Source organism: Pelophylax lessonae (genome assembly GCF_965119305.1).
Source record: "Pelophylax lessonae genome assembly, chromosome: 4".
Lineage (NCBI taxonomy): Eukaryota > Metazoa > Chordata > Amphibia > Anura > Ranidae > Pelophylax > Pelophylax lessonae.
The window spans coordinates 177,756,727-177,782,635 of record NC_138771.1 but is presented as its reverse complement, the minus strand read 5'-3'; the positions used below and the strand labels follow the sequence as shown (position 1 = coordinate 177,782,635).

Below are 25,909 nucleotides of genomic sequence, written 5' to 3'. Positions count from 1 at the left end.
AGACTGCAGAGATGATACAGGAGATGGTCAGAGACTGAGGACATGATATAAGATAGAAGAGCACTAGGGGGGCCGGAGAGCACAGGCGAAGCAGAGAGCACTGGAGGAGCTGAAGGGCACGGTGGGGTGGGGGTGGGGGACTGGAGAGTATTAAGAGGGGGGTTGGAAGGCGCAGGGGGTGGAGAGCACGGGGGGGACAGGGAGCATAGGGGGGAGGGAGATGAAAAGCACCGGGAGAGGGCTAAAGAACAGGGGGCAGTCCAGTGCACTGGGTGGGGGGGTTAAGAGCACTGAGTCGGGGATAAGAGCACTGAGGTGGGGATAAGTGCACTGAGGGTGGGGGGGGGATAAGAGCACCGAGGGGGGGGGGAATAAGAGCACTGAGGGGGGATTAGAACACTGGAGGGGGGGACGGGTTAAGAGCACTGGTGAGCCAGCAAAAGAAGTTGTATAGGAGGGGGATGGGGCAGCTGCATATAGAGGAATTGATCTTCCCCTATTCTTCCTGCAGGAGGGTTATTCAGCAGCTGCAGAAAGAATAGGGAAAGATGAATTCCTCTATATGCAGCTTCCCCATCCCTCTACTACCCAGCACACACACTTGGGCAATGGGCACTCACCTTCTTCCCGCCGAGGCTCCGCCCCTTCTTCCCGCCGAGGCCCCGCCCCCTTCCCGCCGCGGCTCCGCCCCCGCTAGTCCCCGGACTGAAGGAGCTGCCACTGCCTGCGGTTTACACAGTGCCCTTTACGCCACTGCATCCAGTGATTGGTGGGCGATCTGGGGCAGCCGCAAGGAAGGAGAGTGATTGCCGCTGTCAAGTAGCATTGATTTCGGGTGTGGGCGGGACCGGTATGCGGGGCTCCGCCCCATTGTTCCGTGCATAGAGAAACAGAAGCTGTCTGGGGAGGAAGGTGGGCGTGGCATACCGGCCCCGCCCACACCCGACATCAATGCTGAAACTTGACAGCTGCATTCACTCTCCTTGCGGCTGCCCCGGATTGCCCACCAATCATTGCATGTGCTTTATAAATCTTACACTGCTGAGGAATGTAGCCCGAGTTCTCGGCCAAACCCAGGCTTTGGGACTCGGGGCTAATCATTTTAAAAAAGCAACAGGAGACCCGGGGCTTTTGGGGAGCACACTCGGGGCTATAGCCCAGGTCAGCCCCCCCCTGCCGACGCCACTGCTTGCTGCTCTTTTTAATTCCTTCTGTTCTGTTGACTAATGATGTAATTAGACATGGGAAGTAGCACTGGTTAATATAATGTAATTAACACCTACAGGGGGGCTGAAGTATCATATTTCTCATCCGTTATTAGATATAGTTATTGAACAAATGTCACGAATAGCACTCTATGTACATTTTCTATTTAACTTGGCAAATTTCATTACCTCTGGTATTCGTTCGGCGACACAGGAAACTACGTTTTGTCACACTGAGGCGTGTTGTTGAACCAGAGAGCATAAAATAATTAGCTTTAGCATATTAAATAAGCACATACACGGTCATTTGTGAAAATGAGTATGAATTGTTTTTTACATTTCCCCTCTGGCTACTATATATTGTATGCTAATAAACCAATTATGTAGTATAAAAATCGAGCTGATTAAAAGAAATCGGTAGTTAGATAATATACAGGCTGTTGTCATTGAGCTGTTTTTCTGAAAATGCTCAATACCTGGCTGCCATGCTGGTTCATTGGCTTCCATACTTTTAAGCCACTGACATGGAACAGATATATCAGGAGGAGTTATGACTTCACTCCAATTTTAGTTGCTGCATGTTTGTCCCAGGTCAGTGACACAGTAAGTTTTGCGACCGTTAGAGCCAGCCTTTTAACCACTTAAGCCCCGGACGATTTTACCCCCTTCCTGACCAGGGGGTATTTTGCGACTCTGCACTGCATGACTTTAACGGAGAATTGCGCGGTCGTGCGACGCTGTACCTAAACGAATTTGACGTCCTTTTTTTCCCACAAACAGAGCTTTCTTTTGGTGGTATTTGATCACCTGTGCCATTTTTTGATCATGCGCTATAAACAAAAAAAGAGCGTAAATTTTGCAAAAATAACAATATTTTTCACATTTTTTTTATATGAAATTCCCCAAAAATAAATGTAAAAATCAAAATTTTTTAACATTTTAGGCCAAATTTTTTTTACCATATGTTTGGTAAAAAAAATCGCAGAAAGCGTATTTTGATTGGTTTGCGCAAAAGTTATTGTGTTTACTAACAAAGGGAAAGATTTTTGTCATTTTTGTTGTTTTTTTTTTTTTAGCGTAATGGCGGCGATCTGCGATTTTTTTTGCGGTACTGTGACATTGCGGCGGACAGATGGGACCCTTGACTGACATTTTGACACTTTTGGGGTTACCAGTGACATTACTACAGAAATCAGTGCTATATATACAGTATGCACTGTTACTGTAAGAATGACACTGGCAGTGAAGGAGTTAACTGTATTGGAGAGGGAGGGGTTAAGTGTGTCCTAGGGGCGTGCTTCTAACTGTGATTGGCTGTGGCTTGATGTGTAAGAACAATGATCAACGGTCCTACATAGTAGAACTGTTTGATCATCATTCTTACACAGGGAGAACTGACAGGCGGCTTTGTTTACACTAGCCGCCTGCCTTTCTCCCACTGTCACGGACGATCGCGAGTGCGCGGCGGACATCGGGTCCGCCGGGCACACGCGCGGGGGGGGGGGGTCCGTGACCGCACGGGAGCGCGCCTCCGGCGGCGCGCGCTCGCTCCCAAAATCCTCACAGGCTAGCGACGTAGCCCTACGTTACTCTGCCTGTGAGGGGCTGACTGCCGACGTAAATAGTAGTGCGGCAGTCGGCAAGTGGTTAAAAAGGAGGTCAGCCTGCATAGGTCTCTCAGCTCTCAATTCCTTTATGTAGCATCCGCCAGACCCCAGAGGCATGTGGGGCATCCCCAGAGACAGGATGGTCTAGCATTTTCCCTGGGCATAGTCCATGGCTGAAAAATGGGGGCTGTGTAACAATTGGGCACCATTCATTTTATGGACTTCAGAATACCCTTACTGACTTGCAGATGGAGAGAATCTATCAATAAACCTCAGTACAGTCAAAGGACCTTTAGGCTGAAACCAGCAACCTGTACCTTTGCCAGAAGAAACGGCATCTTCATTACCAATAGCAGCTTCAGTGACACTCTTGATTCTTTCCTAGGCTCTCTGTGAGTTCCTTGTCCTCAGGATCTCCAACGGCAAAGTCAACTCTGGTACTCTATTCCAGGCATCACTTCTTCTTCCAGACTCCTGTCCTCTGCAAGGTTCCTCAATCCCAGGGTCTCCACCAGTAGGACCACACTGGGCAAACAGGCTTCTCCTGCTCGTGGTCATTTGCACCTAGCACATGCACAGGCCTCTTAGGCCCTGGGCCTAGTCAAACAGCTGCACATCACACACCATATTTAGGCCACAGCCGGGGGGGAAGAAAAAAAGCTTACAAGGTCCACCAAAAGTATTTGTGCTCTCCCCCAACATGCACCAGTACAATTAAAGTGGGAGTAAACTCCCATGTATGATTTTTACCTATAGATAAGCCTATAATAAGGCTTACCTATAGGTACTGTAAATATCTCCTAAACGTGCACTGTGGAGGAGATATTTACTTTCGATGCATGCGCATCAACCAGAGCATTCGCTCTGAAGGAACTGCATACCTATGCCAGTCCTTTAGAGCCATGCTACACGCATATGCGGGAGTGACGTCATTGCTGGCTCAGCCACTCATATCGTTGAACCCTGCGAACCTGGAAAGAGGACCGATGAAGATTGAAGCTCCTTCAGAGGTGACAGCGAGCTGCTGGAGGGCTTTGTTTTCAGGTAAGTCTGTCATAATGTGTTAGTATGCAATGCATACTAGCACATTATGACTTAAACTTTGAATGGTTGCCTAAAAAAACATATAACTCAGTATTACTGTGGCATCTTAAACTATTGCCAGAGCTACCAGTGATGCTTACTGGCAGCTGAGAGAAACAACAGCAACACTGAGTTTAGGGGGCAAATCAAATGAGCAAATATACAGTAAATCAGCTTGGATCACCCCGCAAGACGAAATTTAGATAGTCACCCCTGATTAGGGCAGTGTGGCCACAATGAAATATTTATTTTAAGTATTGTCTGAAGTTTAGCAAAACAATTGCTCTCTATAGCTTTAGTGAGCAAACTTATGTAGCACTCTCCTAGGTAGGTGCTAGGAAAAAAGCATAGTTTACTCTACCTGCTTCACAGGGGAGCCTGATCAGTAGTTAGGCCTGTTGCATGTCTCCATGTGTGGTTCATCTGGTCTGAGGGAGTGTCCCCACGGTATCCGATAGGGGAGCCTGTTGGACAGTGAAGGAAACCCAGTCAGTGACACATAGGCTTTTATGACTATCCCAGTGGGTTGGCACAACAGTGGTGCATCCTGGGATATGTTATAAAAGACATGGGCACATGTAACAGGGTGTCTATGGGCGGGAATCCAGGTCCAAGGAGGAGGGTGAGGGCTGTCTCTCCTCCTGTTGCTGAGGAAGGTGGTCACAGGTGGTCGGCCTTGTGGACCAGAAGTGTGGTGCTGAGCCAGGATGTCCAGTGGATGCTGACAAGGGAGTTGGAGGTAGAGCGACCCGGGAAAAACAGTGTCCGTGAGTATCGGGAAGCTTGCCAGGAGTCTGCCCAGGAAGGGGACCACTCCATTAGGGTGTCAGTGGACAGGAGGTCACACAGACAGTGAGAAAGGGCATGCCAAGTTAGACCCTGAAGAGGAACCTAAATGACAGTACATATTCTTTATCTTCACTTCAGTGCCAAGGTGAAGCAGCGACCTTGGCCCATTCTACAGTCAGTTATCCTCAGGAATTTTGCATAGTTCAAGTTGGAGTATCCCACTCATCCCTTCTCCCATCCAAGTTCCAAAAAAAAACAAATCCCCTGGACTGTTCATTGTCTGAGCCAAGAACCTTTAATACTGTGTATCTGCTGCCAGTTGCTAATGGTATCCCAGGGGAACCCAAGAAGTGTTATTCTCAGCAGCTCCCTAGGGGGCAGTGCTACGCTTACTTGATTGGAAGGATGTCCCACGTTGTGCAGGCTTCTGGATCCTGGAGAAATCTAATGTGAAAAATGCCTGGTCCTCTTCCTGTTTCTGAACTTTTGGTGCTGCAGGATTTGGCTTCGGTTGAGTACCTGCCCTCTCCAACCTCTCCAACCCTCCAACCCTGCAGCACCAGAAGTTCAGCAGCAGGAAGAGGACCAGACATCCCTTAACTGAAGATTTCTCCAGGATCCAGCTGCCTGCACAGCATTTGACACCCATAGGCATGCGCACAGGGTGTGCAAGGTGTGCCCAGGCACACCCTAATCACCCTGTGCAGCACAGATTTCCCCTACTGCCCTGGCTCCCATCCCCCTTACCCCCACAGCTCTTCCAGCTTCCCTCCTCTCCTCTCCAGCCGGCTGTTGCTTTGGGGACGTTTTAGGATGAGTGGGGAAAGGGGCCGGTAAATATATAATTTGCTGGCCTCCTCCCTTTCTGAATGAAAATCGTGAGGGATCGGTAGTGTGTGTGTTTGAGCTTTGGTGTGCACACCCTAATGCATTAGGCTGCGCACACCTATGTTGGCACCCCTTGTTACAGATAAATTAGCTCAGTAAAGATATAGAGAGTTTTTTATCTAGTCTTCAGCTTTAAGCTTACATATTAAATTCATCACTGTATGGTACAACATACAACCAATACATGCAAAACTATTCAATCCGTAATAGGCTGCACTCTAGCTCTTAGCAGATCTCATTTTTCACCTGTGAAGAAGACCCTAATGGTGTGCCATAAAGATTTATAGCATTGGAAACATATTTTCTTTCATGTTGCTTTGTGTTTAACATTGGCAGGAAAAGTAAGCTTTCTAACCAGTTCAGCAGGCAGCAAAGTAGTCTGTATACTAATGAAGTGCTTCGTCAGCTTGTGGATCACCTCGGAGTTTGCGGCCTCATGACCTCCCCAGGTAGATAGATTCATTACCTCTCAAGGCTTGACGCTCGTCATAATAGCCTGTCAGGTGCTCAAGGATGCAGATGAAGTCTTACTATGATTATGACTCCTAGGGTTAAGAATTTAGAAATCACAGTATTTCATAAATCAGGGGTCATGCACAGTGAAGTATCTGCTGTGGAATAGTTTATTATGACATTTTTAAAGACTTCTGAGGTTTTAAATGGCATGCTGCACAAAGGATGAGTACATAAAGTACATGGAAAATGTAATGAGGCTCTGGGAATGCTATGTTGCTCCTGGCTACTTTAAATGCAGCACTTAATACAAATATAATACAGTCATTTCTAGAGGTTGCACAATTGCATATTACAAGTGCAAATCTTGTCTGAGCCACATTACTATTTACCAAAGATAGAATTTCCATCTCTTCTTTTAATATAAGCAATTCTGTACCTTCACTTGACTGCCACCAAAAACTAAGCTTTCAATACTCAGAAATGTGGTGTTGAAAATATCACAAAAATGAGAATGCATTATGTGCATGTGTATTCTTTTTGTGTTATGGTAAGATGAATAGTGAAAAGGTGTGTGACTTCCCTATAAGTTGCCGAACTGGAATTTTCAGCAATAGACACTCTGTCTAGTTGTGTATGTTTTCCATTGAATAAATGTATTCCATTTAAAGCAGTCAGTACAATGCAAAACAGTGGGAAAAGGCAATAATGAAATCTGAGCAATGAAAAGAAAACACACAATAAAAAGATGGTGCACAAAGTAATAATAGAAGCTGAAAAGAAAACAGGATACCTAGAAGTTGTAAAACAAAATAGCCAATAAATGGACTCATCTTAAATTAACCATATTTATAACTGCTCTTACGTACCTGTTGTCTTGTCATGTGCCCACCTTATCAGTCATCCTGCCTTTTGCCCAGTCAGATCAGTAATCCTACCATTTGCCCACCCCATCAGTCGTCCTGTCATTTGCCTACCCCATCAGTCGTCCTGTCATTTGCCCACCCCATCAGTCGCCCTGTCATTTGCCCACCCCATCAGTCATCCTGCCTTTTGCCCAGTCAGATCAGTAATCCTACCATTTGCCCACCCCATCAGTTGTCCTGTCATTTGCCTACCCCAGCAGTCGTCCGGTCATTTGCCTACCCCATCAGTCATCCTGTCATTTGCCCACCCCATCAGTCGTCCTGTCATTTGCCCACCCCATCAGTCGCCCTGCCATTTACCCACCCCATCAGTCATCCTGTCATTTGCCCACCCCATCAGTCGCCCTGTTATTTGCCCACCCCATCAGTCGTCCTGTCATTTGCCCACCCCATCAGTTGCCCTGTTATTTGCCCACCCCATCAGTCGCCCTGTCATTTGCCCACCCCATCAGTCATCCTGTGATTTGCCCACCCCATCAGGCGTCCTGTCATTTGCCCACCCCATCAATCGCCCTGCCATTTGCCCACCCCATCAGTCATCCTGTCATTTGCCCACCTCATCAGTCGTCCTGTGATTTGCCCACCCCATCAGTCGCCTTGTTGTTTGCCACTGTGGCACTCTGTGAACCATTTGCAAGATGCAATGCGAGAGGAGGGGCGGACAGGATGAGTGCTGTGTAGGTTAGCTGTAAGTCTAATGCCAGAGTGTTGGAAATATAGGGAAAGCTATACTATCAGCTCTCAATGGAAGTGTAAATTGTGAATAACAGATAGCAATCCAGGAGGTGACATACAACCCCTGATATTTAACTATTGGCAACATAGCAAATTGTTTTTTGTTTTTTTTTTCTGGAGTTTTTTAAAGGTGGGCTCTGATAGCACTAAAATAAAGGACAAGTCCACTTTCAGACATGGTACATTTGTCCACCCTGTTGCCCCTTTGATGTAAATTTCTCAACCTTCTTTGAGATTGGAGAGACTCAGGAGATGACCTCGTAAAAGTCAATGGGAACCTACTATGCAATTGCTGTAAGCTGCCAGGTAGGTTGTGGCCGCGAGGCATAAACAACCCTGTAGAGTAGAATTTATCTGCAATAGGTTAGCAGCTGGGAAGATCTAGGCCATCAGATAATTAGTTTATTAGCAGGGGACTAACATAGCAAGCAAGTAGGTTATCAAGGCCAATTTTTTACGTACCAGTATCATAAGTTAGGATGTAAATGATAAAATTGTAATCAATTAGGCCATATATAAGACAAGCCTCTTTTTCTACAGGGTGGCCATGCTGAGCCAGATGAATGGAGAATGGATTTAAAGCCTAACCTCTCGAACCAATGACACTGCCAAGCTAGTTGTTCACTCCCTGGATAGCTCTTGCTTTAAAAATTGCAACTCCCTCCTCGTTAGATTACCTTTACTTAGGCGGTCCCCCTTTAGTCCATCATGAATGCTGCTGTCAGACTCATCCATGATACCAACCATTTATTGTTTGCTAACCATCTCTGCCAATTCCTCCTTTGGCATCCGCTTGCCCCCAAGGAAAATTATTAAAAATACTAACAACCTACAAAGCCACCCACCACTCTGCCCCAAACTACATCACAAACCAAATTGTCCACTTTTCTCCCCCAAGTTTTCCAGCTCTCTGGTTCCCTTGTCACCCCTCCCAATTTTGCCTCCAGGACTTCTCCAGAGCCTTTCATCTGGTATCCTCTGGAACTCTTTACACCATATTTTCTCACTATCTCCTACCCTGTCTGCATTAGGTGATCTCTAAAAACCCAAGTCTTCAGGGAGACATGTCTTGTCTCTTAACAAATAAACTGTACATTTACTGTCCCTGTCAGTTCATCCCTAAAAGTTATTACCTTTTGTATCACTTCAATTTTTAGATTGCAAACTCAATATAGCAGAACCTCTGATCCCTTTGTGTAATGAATTGTATTGTACTTTCTCTCTCTATTTTGTGATTTTGTGCACAAACAGTTGGCACTTTGTAAGCCCTTTATTATTATAATGATACAAGAAATGGGCAATTTGGGACTTTATATGAGAACTGGCGAGCACTGCACAGTGTCTCCATCCCTGTCAATTGAAAAACAAGATGGGATAAATTAGGGTGTGTGAAAAACAGCCGATCCCTAGTTTGAAATACTTACCCACCAGTCTGCTAACAAACCAAAATAAACCTGTCTAACAAATAAGTTAAAAGCAGGAGTTTAGTTAACACATATTTGCAAATGCATGCGGAAGCTGCAAGGCCAGCGACAAGGCATCCTGCGTTCTTGCAGAACCTAACACTAAATAACACTGCTCAACCTGAGTGTATAAGTGTCTTCACAAAGGGAAGTACATGCTTGCTAATAGGTGGATTGGAAACAGATGGGATTGGAGACCGCCCAATCCTCCCCCACCTGCTCCAATCCACGACTGGCAACGAAAAACGCATGGCTGCACAAAAAAGCCATGGGGTGCAAACTAAATGTGATCAGCTGGGAGACACACACCCCCATCCCTTTAGTAAAGGTGCCATAGGCAAATGGGGACTTTGAGTGAGACACCCGTCTGTAAAGCAAGCGTCTCCATCCCTAGTAAGATACAAGAAATGGGCAATTTGGGACTTTATATGAGAACTGGAGAGCACTGCACAGTGTCTCCATCCCTGTCAATTGAAAAACAAGATGGGATAAATGAGGGTGTGTGAAAAACAGCCGATCCCTAGTTTGAAATACTTACCCACCAGTCTGCTAACAAACCAAAATAAACCTGTCTAACAAATAAGTTAAAAGCAGGAGTTTAGTTAACACATATTTGCAAATGCATGCGGAAGCAACGAAAAACGCATGGTTGCACAAAAAAGCCATGGGGTGCAAACTAAATGTGATCAGCTGTGTTAACTAAACTCCTGCTTTTAACTTATTTGTTAGACAGGTTTATTTTGGTTTGTTAGCAGACTGGTGGGTAAGTATTTCAAACTAGGGATCGGCTGTTTTTCACACACCCTCATTTATCCCATCTTGTTTTTCGTATTATTATAATGATAGCTGAAGCCAAAATGTTTTCCTGATTTTGAATAGAGTGGGGAAGAGTTAAAATATGTCAGTTTTTTTTTTTTCTTTCTATGACCCCACTGAGGAGATTATCCCTGACTCTGATCCTGCGATGCTCATACAAGAAATGGGGAAGCTTCTGTCACCAGGACAGTAGATAGCAATAAGTGTTGCCATATATATTAACCCCCCCCCCCCTATTCTAAAAATGTGTTGTTTTTTTTGTTGTTTTTTTTTAATTACACAAATGCTAATAGAAAAGTAAACAATCCTTCCCCTGAGGATGCAACATGTTACCCAGGTCTAGAAAAAATGATATTGAAGATGGACTGATTTCTTAATATTCTTAGTGAGCAATCTACCACATGTTCCTATCCATAGCTAAAGCTCAACTCCAGGTAGATATAAAATACATAAATGAATGCAGCTCGGTGTTTATTAACCAATTAATTAAAGTGGTTGTAAAATCAAAAGGTTTTTTTTATCTTAATGCATTCTATGCATTAAGATAAAAGGCCTTCTGTGTGCAGTAGCCTCCCTCAGCCCCTCTAATACTTACCTGAGCCCCATCTCTATCCAGTAATGTTGCAGGAGAGACTTGGCCATCCAAGACTTTCCCTCCCCATTGGCTGAGATGGCAGCTTAGCGCTTTTGGCTCCTGCAAGGTCGGGTCACGGCTGGACACATGGAGCTGCGGCTCGGCTCAGGTGCCCCATAGCAAATTTCTTGCTGTAGGGGCACTCAACAGAAGGGAGGGGCCAGGAGAGCCAAAGAAGAACCCAAGAAGAGAAGGCTCCGGGCCACTCTGTGCAAAACCACTACACAGAGCAGATAAGTATAACATGTTTCACATTTTTAACAAAACACAAAAAACGAGCCTTTACAATCACTTTAAATGTTTTTTTAATGCCTGTTGCAGTCCCTGCACAGGGGGCTGGAGTTTGAGCAGAAATAGCAGCACGAGAAGCCAATTATTTATTGTGCTGACAAGAAGCATGCTGATTGGAGGAGAAAGCAGAGTGACTGAAAGGGGATCTAATCACTGTATTGCTCCTCTTTTTAATGTCCAGTAAAAGGACAGTGGGTAGAATGATGCTGACCTTAAGACCGAGGACATCTTGTGGCAGAAAAATAATTTTCCAGTTTTAGGTGTAGCTAAGGGGAGGGGGGGGGGGGGGTTGTGATGTCCATTTCAGCGCATCAAACAGTTTCCTTTTTTTATTTATTTATTTTTTCAGTTTTGGTTTCAGCTAGGAGGCGGTGTGATTTGCGTTTCAGTGCATCACACAGTTTCCTTTTTTTTACATGTTTTTAAACTAACTTTATTTTAGGGCAGTCCGCTGCACCACACCTGAAGGCTGCATTGCAGTGTGAATGGGGCACACAGAAAACTGTTGTGTATCCAGTGTGGAGAAATGCCAATCATCACATTATATGTGAATGAGCCCTTAATGTAGAGTAGTGGTAAATAGATAAATATTCATCCCTGAATATGCCTTTATCTGATTCATTTTAAATTGTTAACACTCACCATCTTCAACTATAAAGAACAGACTCAGGTGTGGTGTAATGTAATGTATGTTCTTGCTCAAGCTTGTTATATGAATACTTTTTGAGGACATTACTGGAAAGGTAAAAAAACCCTTAGTAGACAACCCAAGAATGTGTAAGGTTAGGAATGACAAGGAGGTGTGGCTGTATAAGGAATTTCTACGTCCACAATTGAAATGACAGATACATTCCCTGCACTTACTCAGCACCACAGATCACGTAATATCTGCTGAAAAAATGTGTTTGAACTAAATCCACAACATCCTGAAGCCATGTCACCCTAAGAAAGATTTTGTGCGTGTTTATAGGCAGCTGTATGTAAATCATCAGTGACATACAGTATAGTACCTGACATTTCTCAGTCTTTATCAACTTATGGATTTTTTGTTACATTAGACTTTGTACTTCCTTCATATGATGGGAACCAATCTCACACAAAGCCATGTGCTGTCTGATGGCCAGGGGCGTTGCTAGGTGGGAAAAAGACCAGGGGCTTCAACCCAAAAAGGTAAATTTGCTAACTCCTCCCACATTTTAAAGTAAGTCCCGGCCCAAGCACCACCCAATGCCCTCGGAAGTGTCCGATTTGTCTGCCGCAATGTTGAAGTCGCTGATCGCCACCATTACTATCTCCCCCTTCTGTCCATGTTCCCACTACAGCTAGGGATTTTGCAGAGCAGTGTTGGCAGCTCTGCACATGCTCAGTTTTCAGTGAATTTCTAAGCTGAGCATTTCCTCCCTATCACATCTGAGCAGCCCATGTGACTATAAAGTAACACATGTGGGCGTATACACAGTGGTAAATGACAGCCCACTCCCTCTCTCCTCCTCCATGACCACTAACCAGCTAAACATAATGGGGGTGGGATATTACATTTTGATTGATGGAGGCTTCACCTCCTTGTTATTCTAAGACACAGGCTGGAGGGGAGTGACATAGGCTGTGACTGGCAGAAATCATGTTATTGCCCAAAAATAATAAAGATTTGATTTCTAATATATATTTGTATGACGATTTAAAATAGAATATTAATTATTTTTTGTCCCTGTATCCCAAAGGCTGTATTTTTATTTTATTTTTTTATATTTTGAACACGTGACCAGCAGCAGAGGACTAGAAGCTCCTCCTGCCACTTTTTCCCTGCAGACAGGCTGGGAAAGAGCTGGGTCATGTGACAGCTATGTTTCAATTAGATAAATAGGTGTTTCAATTTTTTTTTTAATCAAAGTAATGACAGTGCCATTATCCATATACAGAAAGAGAAGGGACAATGTAAATTTAAAAGTGTGTGTTTAGTATCACATTAACTGATCGAATCAACTAAGACCGATACAGGATTAGTTTGATGGCCTCCTAGCCAACTTTATGTTTGCAAACTTGCAAAATGAAGAAAACCAAAGAAAAAAACATGGTACAGTCTATTCTGCAATAATCACTGACTTTCCTGTGCAGAATGAAAGATCTAGACTTTTTCTTTAAATTGCTTAATTTTATAGCATTTTTGTTAAGGTCCACATATACCCATGAAACTTCATCTGAAAGTCCTGTTTTAGATTAACTGTCCATGGAACGAGTTGAGCTCTTTGGATGCCATTAAATACATACACATTTTTCAAGTATATCCGATCAGGATAAAAACCCTTTGTTTTTACTGCATCTTATTTGATATAGGGCCCTTTCACACTGATGCGCTTTTAATGAGATTTTATGCAAATTAAGGACCCTTTCACATTTTATCCCCTTTTGATGCATTCCCATTGACTTACAATGGACGGTGCCTTTTTGGTGTGTTTTTGAAAAACTGCAACGTGCAGGACTTTTCAATGGGCAGCGCATCGGCAGTTACATAGGATTTAAAGGGGAATAGTTTTAATATGCTTTTGCTGCCCTGGAAAAGTGCTGCAAAAGTGCACCAGTGTGAAAGGGGCCATAAGGGGAGGAGGAGGTGGAACATTTCTTTGTGAGTCAGAATTTCAAATTTTGTTTTTTGAAAACCTCTAGTTTCCTGCTTATTGCACATGGTAACAATTATTGTACGGATTGGATCATTGAACACAGATTGTAGGTTACATATTCTCTTTTTCCAGGTGTATACCATTATGGGAAGACATCAGTAAAAATGTAAGAAAGATCACATTACTTAAAAAAAAAAAAATTAACAAACCTAAATACTTTGTTGAAGCTCTTTTAAAATATGTATGATTTTAGATTCAAAGGCTAACTCCACTTTCATGAGAAAAAAAAAAAAATAGCAAATAAAGATAAAATACCGGTATAACATATACAATTGCGCCACAAGTCAAATTGTAATTGAATGCTAATAAAAATGACCTTTCCTTTTCAATCTGCAGCTGCTGTAATTTTCCAAAAATGCAATGCAATATGGCTACCTGGAGCTGTTCTGTACACAGAATGTGTACAGAATGCCCCCCCCCCCCCCCCCCAAAACATAATTTCCTGCTTGTGTGATTGGCTCATCGATTTTCCCAGAAGTCTGCTCTAAGATGCAAGTCAATGTCATTTTTGGTGAGATACTCCCAATAGAAACACGTCTAAAGGGATGCAGAGCCAACAGCTTTCTTAATTAGTGTCCTGCAAGTACACAGCTGATTGATAATTATGAAACCACTCCCATTAGACTCCCTTTCCCACGTGGGCACAAATAAACACACAGGGATTTCCTCAGAATAACAAAAGGTAGGATTCTGCAACAATTTCCTAAAATCCGTGTAATAAACATATACCAATTAACACCAAGGGGGGGGGGGGGGATTTCAACCAAAATGAAGTTACTCTTTATTAAGTTAAAAGTGTTAAATATTCAGTATTATGTTAAAAGTCAATGGACGCAGACAGGGCAGCTCGAGAGCCTCTTTTTATGGGGGCACTTGCCAAAGAGGAGGGGCGCTGGCGGGGGACCCCAGAAGAGGAGGATCAGGGATGCTCTGTGCTAAACAATTACATAGAGCAGGTAAGTATGACATGTTTATTTTTATTTATTTTTTTAATCAAAGCTTTACCATCACTTAAAAATAGAAAAAAGAGGAAGGGGCTAATATTACACACTGCAGAGCTCAGTGAGGAGAGTTCTGAAAGCTGATTGGAGGGAGGGAACCCGCTCCACACAGCATACAGGAACAGATCTGAGGCTGTCAATCAGCTGGAGCTCCCTCCCCTGTCACCTTTTTTTTTGGTGTCACGAAAACTTGTCAGAAGTGTTTTATACTGATAGCAGAGGTAAGGGACAGCAGGAAAGAAATAGACTTGATGCTCTGTTTGGGACAACTACACACTATAGAGGGATATGCTTTGTTCTGATTTAATGTCTGAGGTTTACAACCACTTTAATGCAGCAAATGCATTCGGGTAAAAAAAAACCTGTAAACTTTAGAACCACTCTAAGCAGTACAGGCCAGCTTAGGCTTCTCTTCTTCCTTTTCATAGATCAAGACCTGATTTACTAAAGTAGAGCTCACCCTGCCAGTAAGGGGCAACAGTGTTCATTCTTACTTGCCAGTTTAACAATACCCAATTACTTATCCATCACTTGCACTTAAGAAAACATGGTAATGCTTGCTGAACAATGTTAGGAGGATAACTTAGGCTATCCATAAAATGCAGGGGACAGTCATACAGCACCATCTTATACCTGTCAGTGCCCACCACTAGATGCAATAACACAAACACTTGGTTTGCCCAAGAATTTTTATATTGTATTATTGTATTGTATTATTGTATATACCAATGAAAAGAGTCAGGGACAATGCCCTAGGAACCAGTTTTTTTTTTTTTTTTTTTTTTTTTTTTTTTTTTAGGAGAGATAGTAATGATTATACAAGGTTTTGTAACTTGACCAACACTTAGAGGACTGTTTATTAATAATTTGCTATGCAAATGCCTGAGCATTCTCACAGCCATCATGAATAATCTCCATAATGTGTCTAGTATGTTTTTTCCTATGATCTTTAGCTCCATCTAGTGGCCATAATATGCAACGTTTATGATTTTGGTATTTTAGGAAAATAATTGCATAATGGCCACTAGAGCTGACCATCATAGGAAATAAACATCTCAGACATATTATGAGGATTATTCATGACAGCTGTGCTATTGCTCAGACACTGCAAATTGTTTTATGAAAATACTCCCTAAATCTTCTAAAATGTGTCAGGAAGGCACCCAAAGAGATAAGGCTGTCATTCCACAACCACAGATAGTGTGGGTGATCAGGCAAAAAATAATTACGTAAATAATAATTTCATAATAAATGTTAAAGGCAATTAAAATCACATTCACAGCAAATGGCTTGCCTCTGTGCTTGATTACACCAAAGCTTTCTGTATAAATAGAAGGCAGAAATGGCGGGTGGATGAGTTTGCTATGCAGCAAAGTGGAGCGCACACACATGTACTTTTTAACTGAATATTTTCAAGGTACATGGCTGTGAGTTCCTTATTATATACATGTAGAAGCATGTGGGAAGAATGCATCATCATAAATATTAATGAGTACTCTGCTTATTATGTGTGTTTACTGCTTTACAGTGTCATTTAGGTAGAAAAAAATGTATTATTAAAAATGTGGGTGGCCCTAACTGTGTACATAGTTTTAGGTACAAAACAGTGTTTGTATGATTAAATTATATTTATACAATATTTCCAGCATCATAAACTACTAAAAATGTTTCTTATTAATACAGCATATGTATACAGACACTATATTGCCAAAAGTATTGGGACGCTTGCCTTTACACGTACATGAACTTTAATGGCATCCCAGCCTTAGTCTGTAGGGTTCAATATTGAATTGGTCCATTTGCAGCTATAACAGCTTCAACTCTTCTGGTTAGGCTGTCCACAAGGTTTAGGAGTGTGTCTATGGGAATGTTTGGCCATTCTTCCAGAAGCAAATTTGTGAGGTCAGGCATTGATGTGGACGAGAGGCCTGGCTCGCAGTCTCCGCTCTAATTCATCCCAAAGGTGTTCTATCTGGTTGAGGTCAGGACTCTGTGCAGGCCAGTCAAGTTCCACCACCTCATACTCACTCATCCATGTCTTTATGGACCTTGTTTGTGCACTGGTGCGTAGTCATGTTAAAACAGGAAGGGGCCATCCCCAAATTGTTCTCACAATGTTGGGAGCATGAAATTGTCCAAAGTGTTTTGGTATTCTGAAGCCTTAAGAGTTCCCTACATTGGAACTAAGAGGCCAAGCCCAACCCCTGAAAAACAACCCCACACCTTAATCCCCCCTCCACCAAATGATTCAGACCAGTGCACAAAGCAAGGTCCATAAGTCTGGTTTACACCTGCCCAGGGCTTTTTTTCAGTAGGAACGCGGGGGAACGCAGTTCCGGCACCTCCAGCACCTCCAGCATTGACTTTATGTAATGGCAAGAGGAGCTGGGGTGTGCTGACTGATGAAGAGTCTATTGATGCTGGCTGCTGGGGGATCAAATTACTTATCATCAAAAAGTTATACTTGGTTCTGTAGTTTCTAGTCTTTAGTCTCTAAAAGGGGCGGTACTGGGAGGTGGGTTGGGGGTGGAACCAAGGGACGTTGCTCAGAGGTGGGTAGGGGGGATGGAGACAAGAAAACTCAGAAGGGGGGAGTTCCTGCACCCATTCTCTGAGAAAAAAAGCCCTGCACCTGCCTGTTCATAGGGGTGAATGGAGGGTCCGATCAGGTCCGCCAGAAAAACTGACAGTTGGACCTGATTGGGCCCTTCGTGTGAAAGGGGTCTAAATGTGCTGATGGCTGTAATTTTAGTTAAAATTGTCTGTCCTCTGATCCCCACTACAGCAATAATGTTTTGATGATGCAGGGTAATAGACATAAGGGACTTGTCACAGGCAATCATCAAGAGTCATGACTATGCCAACCCTTTCCGCCCCCGTCTTCCATTCATAGAAGCTATAGCTTCCATCAATAAAAAGCAATTTGTGAATGGAAGAAAGGAGGACCTTTCATTCATCCACCTGTCCTCTGTTCAGAGAAACTGTGTTAATCCTTACATCTATGAATAGACAGTAGGGAAGGGGTGGAAAGTGAAGACATAGTCGGCCCGTGATAGGTTCCTGGGATTTATTAACCCCCACAACACCAGATGATTATGTCTGGGGAGTAGTGTGGGGGAGGACTAAAGATTTCAATTTAAACCACAATCATCAGTGCAAGGGACACTTTGCATTAATTGCATGTACCATCCCTTGTACTGATTTTTTTAAACATGTTTTGACTAAACTTAGGTTTTAAGATAAAAGAAAATTCCCAGGAAAATTGAAAATTCACATTGCAGAGGCGTGGACACAACTTTAGATTTATAGGCTTTTAGCGTGTATTTGACTTTCATCATGTGAACTTTGTATGAGGTTAGAAGCATGCAATTCTCTTTGTGACCAATAAGAAACATTCATGTGGTTGGAGAAGGACCATCACAAAAGAATATTTTCGCTTTTCCAACAGTGAAGTCAGTGTGTGTGGCCTTTTCATTTTCTCTCCAACAAATCATTACACCTAAAATGTATTTTAAAACATTTACATGGGGGAATTTGAAAGAGACCTATTTGGATATCCGTACGCTCCAGAAATGTAACATGAAACCAGATCTTCATAAGGCAGCTTTGTAAGTTAGATTTAAAAAGCGCTTACGTCTTTTCCTGTCTTTTTGGGGAACTGCTCACATATGGAACCACTTATGAACAAGGAATGATTGTTTTATTCAAACCGTTCTCACATCAAGCTAATGTGTCCTCAACCCTTTCACTGCTGGAGGCTGGGAACATTTTGGTGAGAATTCACACAATTCAAAGGGAAAGTGGAGTTTTCATGTCCTCTCGCAGTACGTGGGCCTCCCTAGCAAAGTTTAAGATGAGGTTGGATAGTTTCCTCCAAATGCAGACTAAGAACTGGATCTTCTGCATCCCCTGGGGTGGTGGTTTCCTACGTTAAACATGTTGGTGGCAACAGGATAAGAATCAATACCCAAGAATAATTGAGTACATGGTCGAAAGTAAAAGTTTAGCCTTTTTAATTGTAATAGCTTTAGAGAGAGGAATACAGTATTTTTCTTTTATTTCAGCAAGTTTAAGTAACATAAATAAAAATATGAATCGATATGATAGAACTGGAAAACAACTTAACAACCTTAGCTTTATTTATTAAAAAAGCGACACAAGCTCCATACGTATTTGCCCCAGATTATCAGATTTGCAAGATTTTGAATTGGGAACTGATATTTTTAGGATCATCTCATCACTACGAACAATCCTTTCCTCAATTAGGGCTCATGCACTTGCAGAAACTTTTCTTTTTTTTTTTCAATCAAAATTTTTTTTATTTTGTCAAACACAATACAATGCATAAGATCAAACAATCAAGTGTATAGAACCTCAAACCAGTAGAGGTTCGCAGTGGCAATTGCAATCAGGTATCAGTCAAATGAGTCAAAAATAGAACATACATATAAAACAAATCATGCAGGATATTAAAACCCAGCCATAAACTAAGGTGAAAGGTAGGATGGGACAACAGTGTGCGACATGCATGTAATCTTGCAACAATCCCTACCACATAAAACTCAAACAGTTGAAAACTTGGAGGAAAATGGGAGAAGACCCACCACTAACCATCCCCCCCTTAAGGGGATTTGGGGATTGCTAAATACCTGGCCAAGCTGAGGTCTCCGAGCACCATAAAGGTTGCGAAACATTGTCTTGGGCCAGCCCTGCAAAACCCATCTTCCAGGAAGAGCTTATTGACATAACCTACTTAAATTAATTCTAGTAGCTGGAATAAATAATTGAATGAATTCATGAGCATACATTTTACACAAGTGATTTACATGACATTACACGTATTTTTGATGTTGGTCTATCTGGTAGCTAGAGTCAGAGCTTATATGTGTATTTAATTATGCCACTATGCAAGAGCCCTTAGGCTTCATTCACAAATTCGTACAGGGACCATACAGCATGCAGAGCATGTAGACTGACATTCCCAGAACTCTGTACTGCCACATACAGCCACCCATTGAGATGTATTATGTACTCAGTTGTGCACTGAGGGTTTAATAAAGAACTTGCATGCTGCATGCACTGATGCATACTCCAAGCGTAGATTGTGTGCTTTTGGAGCACACACACAATGGTGTACAGCCTCCCCTTCCAATGCATCTCAATAGGAGGCTGTATGCTGCAGCACCAAGCCACTACGCAGCCTCTGCACACTGTATGGCCCCTCTATGGCCGTTTGCATGAAGCCTTTGCCCACACAGGATGCACAGGTATTCCGTGTATCCCTGTGCTGGCAGTCCCATTCATGTTCATTGGGACTCAGTAAACACAGCCGATGAGTCCCGATTTGACAGCCGTGTGGATACAGGTGCATGTCCCAGTACACAGACAGTGTGCACGAAGAGACTCGCACCTGCTTCTGCACACCAGTCAATTTGGAACTAGCGGCTGTGTCCATGCACTCTATTGAGTCCCAATAGGCACGAATTGGACCTCCTGCATGCACGATACACCTGTGCATCCCGTGTGGGAAAAGACGGCCTTCACGCCAGTTTACAGATAGATATGCCAATGTGCACAAGGCCTTAGAACTGATTTGAACATAGAACATGTATGTGTTGCAGCAAGACATGTTACAAGAAATGAGACATTGCAGTGCCATTCATTTTGAATAGTATCACAACTCACTGAGGCAATGCTCAGGCTTTGCAGCATGTTACAATGCATGTCAGCGTCTGATATTTGGGAAGTTTTTATGCTTCAAAAGCTTTTTTTTTTTTATAATAAACATGGCTCTAGCTGCTGCCTCCCTGTGCTGTGAGAAAAGAGAGAGACTCAGCTCTTAAGCACAGTGCTAGATCCAGATTGGCCTCAGGTAAGTATAATGGGGGGCAGGAGGGAATCCTAATAACTAGGGTTGCGCCGATACGGGTATCGGTGCTGATACAGAGTATTTGCACTCGTACTCGGTTCGATTTGAGCCCATACAAAATGAATAGGCTCAAATCATACTGCAAAGAATCACATGCGATTTGAACAGGAATGAGGTGTCATTCCTGTTCGAATCGCATGCGGTTACCCGTACAGCTCCTGTCTGAACCCAGGCATAGTGAGTCATTGGGGTTCATTTACTAAAGGCAAATAGGCTGTGCACCTTGCATAGTGCAGTTGCACTGTACAAGTGCAGTTGCTCTAAAGCTTAGCAAATTATGTAAAAGTTCACTTTGCAAATTCCAATCACGTACAAGGAAAATAATAAAAAAAAAAACAGCATTATTGCTTGCACATGATTGGATGACGGAAGTCAGCAGAGCTTCTGCTCATTTACTAAGCTCTCCAGCAACTGCTCTTGCAAACTGCAACTGCACTTTGCAGAGTGCACAGTCTATTTGCTTTTAGTAAATCAACCCCATAGTGACTTCAACCCGGATTCACACAGGAGTAGTGTGGGAAACCAAATGCTGTTCGGACAGGAATTGCACTGCATTCCTGTTCAAATTGCATGCAATTCTTTGCAGTAAAATCTGAGCATATTCATTTTTTATAGGCTCAAATCGCTCCACAAAGGTATCAGTACTCGGTATTGGTGAGCACTTGACCTAAAGTATCGGTACTTGTACTTGTCGTTAAAAAAACACTTTCGGTGCAACCCTACTAATAACAGAAGGTTTTTTACCTTAATGCCGAGAATGCATTAAGGTAAAAATCTTTAAAGTGTAACTCCCCTTTTTTTGAGAAAAAAACATTCCCCTCTGGGTGATCAATGTACATTGCAAGAATTTTAACACACTTTGTTGCAGATTCCTACCTTATGTTATTCTGAAGAATCCCTGTGTGTTTGTCTGTGTCCATGTGGTAAGTGAATCTAATGGGATTGGTTTCATAATTATCAAGCAGCTGCTGCACCTGCAGGGCTCTAATGCAGAAAATTGCAGGCTCTGCATCCCTTTAGATGTGATTTCCTGTTGGAAGTATCTCTCCAAAAATGAATTTTTTGCTGCAGGGGATGCCTGATATCTGACTTAACAGAAAGGGGATTATTGAAGGGCTAGAATCTCTGTGACTAGAGCGAGGACACGACTGGCTGGGGTTTTATCAAGGGTGACGAAAGGTAACACAGATGGACCAGGGGATATATAGGGGAATATATGGGGGGGGGGGGGACAAATCCCTATGGAATGTATTGGTCCATTAATCCTGGGTTGTCACGCACTTGTTAGGCAGCCCACTTTAGAGCAGAAGGAACTCTGTGATACTGAAATGAAAGGAGAGAGGAGCAGCGCCAATCTAAGTGCAGCAGTGTTACAACAAGTTTATAAAGAAAGGTAATGCACTCACTAGAAAGTGAAAAGATCTCTGAACGCATGCACAGAAACAGCCTCTCTTTAAGACGCCATCCTGACAGCTTCCCCCTGTGCCCTTACATCCAGCCCAGGACCCCGGAAACCACCGGGTACAATGACATGTTACAGCTGCCATCCATTTATGTGCCTACACTCTAGTGAGTGCATTAACCTTCTTAATAAACTTGTTGTAAAACTGCTGCACTTAGATTGGCGCTGCTCCTCTCTCCTGATATCTGACTTGTATTTTAGAGCAAACTTCTGGGAAAATCAGTAAATCAATCACAGTAGGAAATTATTGTTCGAGGGGGGGCGTTCTGTATACAAAACACCTCCAGGCAGCCATATTGCATTGCATTTTACAGAAAACTACAGAGCTGCAGATTGAAAAAGAAAGGTAATTTTTAATTACATTTAATTACAATATAACTTGTGTCACAAGTGTATACGCTAAATTATTTATTTAATAATTTTTTTTTTGCTGTTTTTTTTCTTCCCCCCCCCCCCCCCCGAAACTGGAGCTACCCTTTAAACTTTCAGAGTTCTGTACACAAAACACCTTTTAGAGTTCTGTACACAAAGCACCTCCAGGCAGCCATATTGCATTGCATTTTACAGAAAACTACAGAGCTGCAGATTGAAAAGGAAAGGTCATTTTTAATAACATTCAATTACAATATAACTTGTGCCACAAGTGTATACGCTAAATTATTTATTTCGTTTTTTATTTGCTATCCCCCCCCCCCCTCCCGAAAGTGGAAAGTGGAGCTACCCTTTAAACTTTTGGAACCACTTACCATGCATTAACACATTACACAAATGTAAAGGGCCAATTAATTTGTATCGTTTGACGAGCTGAATTTAATACATTGAATTTTGGTATGATTGGTTGCCATGGGTTACTGCACTCAGCACTTAATCTTCCCTGCTCTTTTTCTGCCCTGAATAAATGCATTAGGCGGAAAAGCTGTCCTCTTTTTGTCATCACCTTGTATTTCTATATATAAACAGCCCGAGTATTTATAGCTTCTTTCACTGTTCATAAATCCTATGATTGTAATAAAAGATGGGCTATAGCGACTTGGCAGTTCCACATACAGAAAAAGGCTTTGTTTCATGTCCCCATCCCAGGGAAAAGCTGGATGTGGGATTTAACATTAATCACAGCACCAGATGGTGATACGCCAGATATTCTTTTCAGGTGGTCATGTGATTTACTGTATACAGTGAATGAATGGGGAGTAGGGAGCATGATCACATGACAGATGTGTAATAAGTCTGTTAGAGCTCTGATTAGACAAGTGACCTGGTTCCATCTGTGGCTACAAGGAGTGACTTTGACATTTTTGGATCTCACTCCCTGGAAGCATTTACTCCATCAATGCAGTGCTGGAGTACAAAGTAGGCAAGGGTGGGGGGGGAAACTGGAGGAAGTCAGAGATTTGCTACTTAAAACATGCTTTTAGGCAATGTGTTTTTATTCCCCCTCCCACCCTACAGACAAGCCACATCTTGATTCAGAAAAGGTCTCCAAAGTAAAAGCAGCTCAGTCATTTGATATATGAGAAATCTGGAGGAGTCTGCTAGCTGTTGCAGAGGAAGGCTTGCTCCAGCCTTTGTGCAGAGCTCCTGTGTCCAAGCCCCAGAGATGGTGCTCCAGACAGCTGTGACCCCGGGCAGGGCCCGCAGACTTTTGTTCAAAATACCGTATGGATCACTGAGAAGGCGAAGCGGAGAAAGGGTAAGTCAACTTTTCTGCATTACCAGACACTTTTATCCTTCTATCATGCCTGTGTCACTCTACAAACATTCTGCACATTGACATGATAACCCTTTTATTGGCATTTGTTCAATTACAAACTTGCCAGACAAAGAAAGGTGATTTTAGCACGCCGAGGTGGTGTACAAAATCGCCAGCTGAATGTTAAGGCTCTGTTTGTAAACTTTTAAGTAATGCGCAATCTTAGAAGAAATCTTTCCAAATTTTTTAAAAATTTTGTTCTACACATTGAGATAGAAGGAATTGTAGGCTACAAGAATTTTGCATCATTTCTAATTGCACAATTTTTGTCTCCTTGACTTGTACAGCTATGCAGGCAGTTCTACATAGGATCATGATCGGAGTAGAGAGGAATAAAGAAGCTTGTAGGTAGAGTAGGGAACAATGTGAGCATACAGAATAGCCAGCAAACCTATTAACAAATGTAGGAAACTTTTATATGTTTATAAATGAAAATGTGCGCAATTATAATTATTATTTTATTGTATGCTTGAAAGAGGTGTTAAGATTGCTGAAAAAAAGGTTGATGCGCTAAATACATTAGCACAGAGCTGTCAAAACGAGAATGTTTGTGTAGTTGCTCTATGTTACTGCATTGTCTTGTATTGGTAGATTTTGTCTTTTTAAAAATAAATCTTTAAGGGCTCATTTATACATAGTCATTGATTTACTAAAACTGGAGGGTGCAAAATCTGGTGCAGCTCTGCATAGAAACCAATCAACTTCCAGTTTTTTTTATTTGTTACAACTTAATTGAACAAGCCAAAGTTAGAAGTTGATAGGCTACCATGCAGAGCCGCACCAGGGCTGCACTCTCCGGTTTTAGTAAATCAACACCATAATGCGGTGACTTTGTTTTCTGCACTTGATCAATGCAGGTCACTGCTAGGGGACATAGAAAACAAATTCCTGCATGTTACTGCAGCTCATTGCATTGCCTCTCCTGGATGAGTTGCAGTGTGAACAGGACACATAGAAAACAGTTGTTTTCCGTGTACTCTGTTTCCATTGGAACACAGCTGGGAGGTACAATGCGGTGAGTTGCAGTAAAATGTGAACATGTAGTGGTTTACCGCCGGCCCACTTGGAGGCATCACATGTCACATAGGTGTGCGCAGCCTATTGCATTAGGTTGTGCACCCCAAAGTTCAAACCCACATGCTTTTCTCTGCAGCCTTAGCAGCACTGGACGGTGAATGAATGGGAAGTGCTCTGTGCTGAGCGGCTTTCTGTTCATTCACAAACTGAAGCAGAGTAAATACAGTTTACTATGCTTCAGTTATGAATGAACACAGCGAGTGATTGTGTTCACTGTTTTCATTTAGAAAAGGAACGGTCGGTAAATGACATATTTACTAGCCCCTTCCCCCACTCTTCATTCTGGGGGCGCAACATGGGGGGGAAGCCCAGGAAAAAGTGGGAATCAGCACCCTGCACAGCACACCTGACACACCCCCTATGGTCACCACAATGCCGTGCAACGCACCAGGCTGTTGTGCGAAGACATGAATAAAGTGTCACTTTGTGCAACAAAAGTTAAAAACAAAATAAAAATAAATAAACAGTGTGGTACGCTGAAATGTGCATTGCAGCACCTCCTCACCGCAGTTCACTGCAGGCAAAAACTAACCGCTGCCGCTTGATAAAATATAGCTTTTAGCACACAGGGTTCTTTCACACCACACTGGACATAAAAACAAATGCATGTGCATTGATGTGCATTTAAAATGCATTTTAATGTGCATTGCATTTTTCATGCACCCTGGCATATGCTTTCATGTCATCCGTTGTGAAGTGACAGGTAACTAGAAGGGTCAAAAGGCTAACAACACTTTCTTTGTATATCTTTACTTTCAGTTGCGTTACATTATGTTTACAAGCAATCATGTGCGTTGGCCTTAAATGCAGACATTTTAGGCACATTACATACGTGTACGCACATGTACACACCATTGTAGTATGAATTAGCCACTTAGGACTTCATTGTTTTCTATATGCTCTTGCAATGACCTGCGTTGATACGGTACAGAAAAACAAAGGTCACCGCACATGATGTGAACGAGCCCTAAAACATACAAGCCATGTACGCACAAAGTAGCGTGATTAGTGTTTCTGTAAAATAAAAAAAATGATTATCAGTTGCGGGGATGACGGTAGAACGCCCTGGGATGAAATAAAGATTGTATTTCGATGTTATAAGTGTTTGTGTTCATGTCTTGC

At 42.7% G+C, this 25,909-nt stretch overlaps 1 protein-coding gene across 4 annotated transcripts in view; it reads left to right on the top strand.

The window, feature by feature from the left end:
• Positions 1 to 25,909, top strand: part of FRMD4A (FERM domain containing 4A) — a 580,110-nt gene that overhangs the window by 148,314 nt on the left and 405,887 nt on the right. Inside the window, exon 1 of one of the 4 annotated variants that reach the window (XM_082254215.1) lies at positions 23,498 to 23,650. The exons of 2 other annotated variants lie outside the window; for them this stretch is intronic. In XM_082254215.1, the coding sequence (XP_082110341.1) occupies positions 23,558 to 23,650 (93 nt within the window). In that variant the 5' untranslated portion in view covers positions 23,498 to 23,557. Of the gene's footprint in view, positions 1 to 23,497; positions 23,651 to 25,909 lie in introns of those variants that run through there. One more of the 4 variants, XM_082254213.1, reaches the window with a different exon arrangement.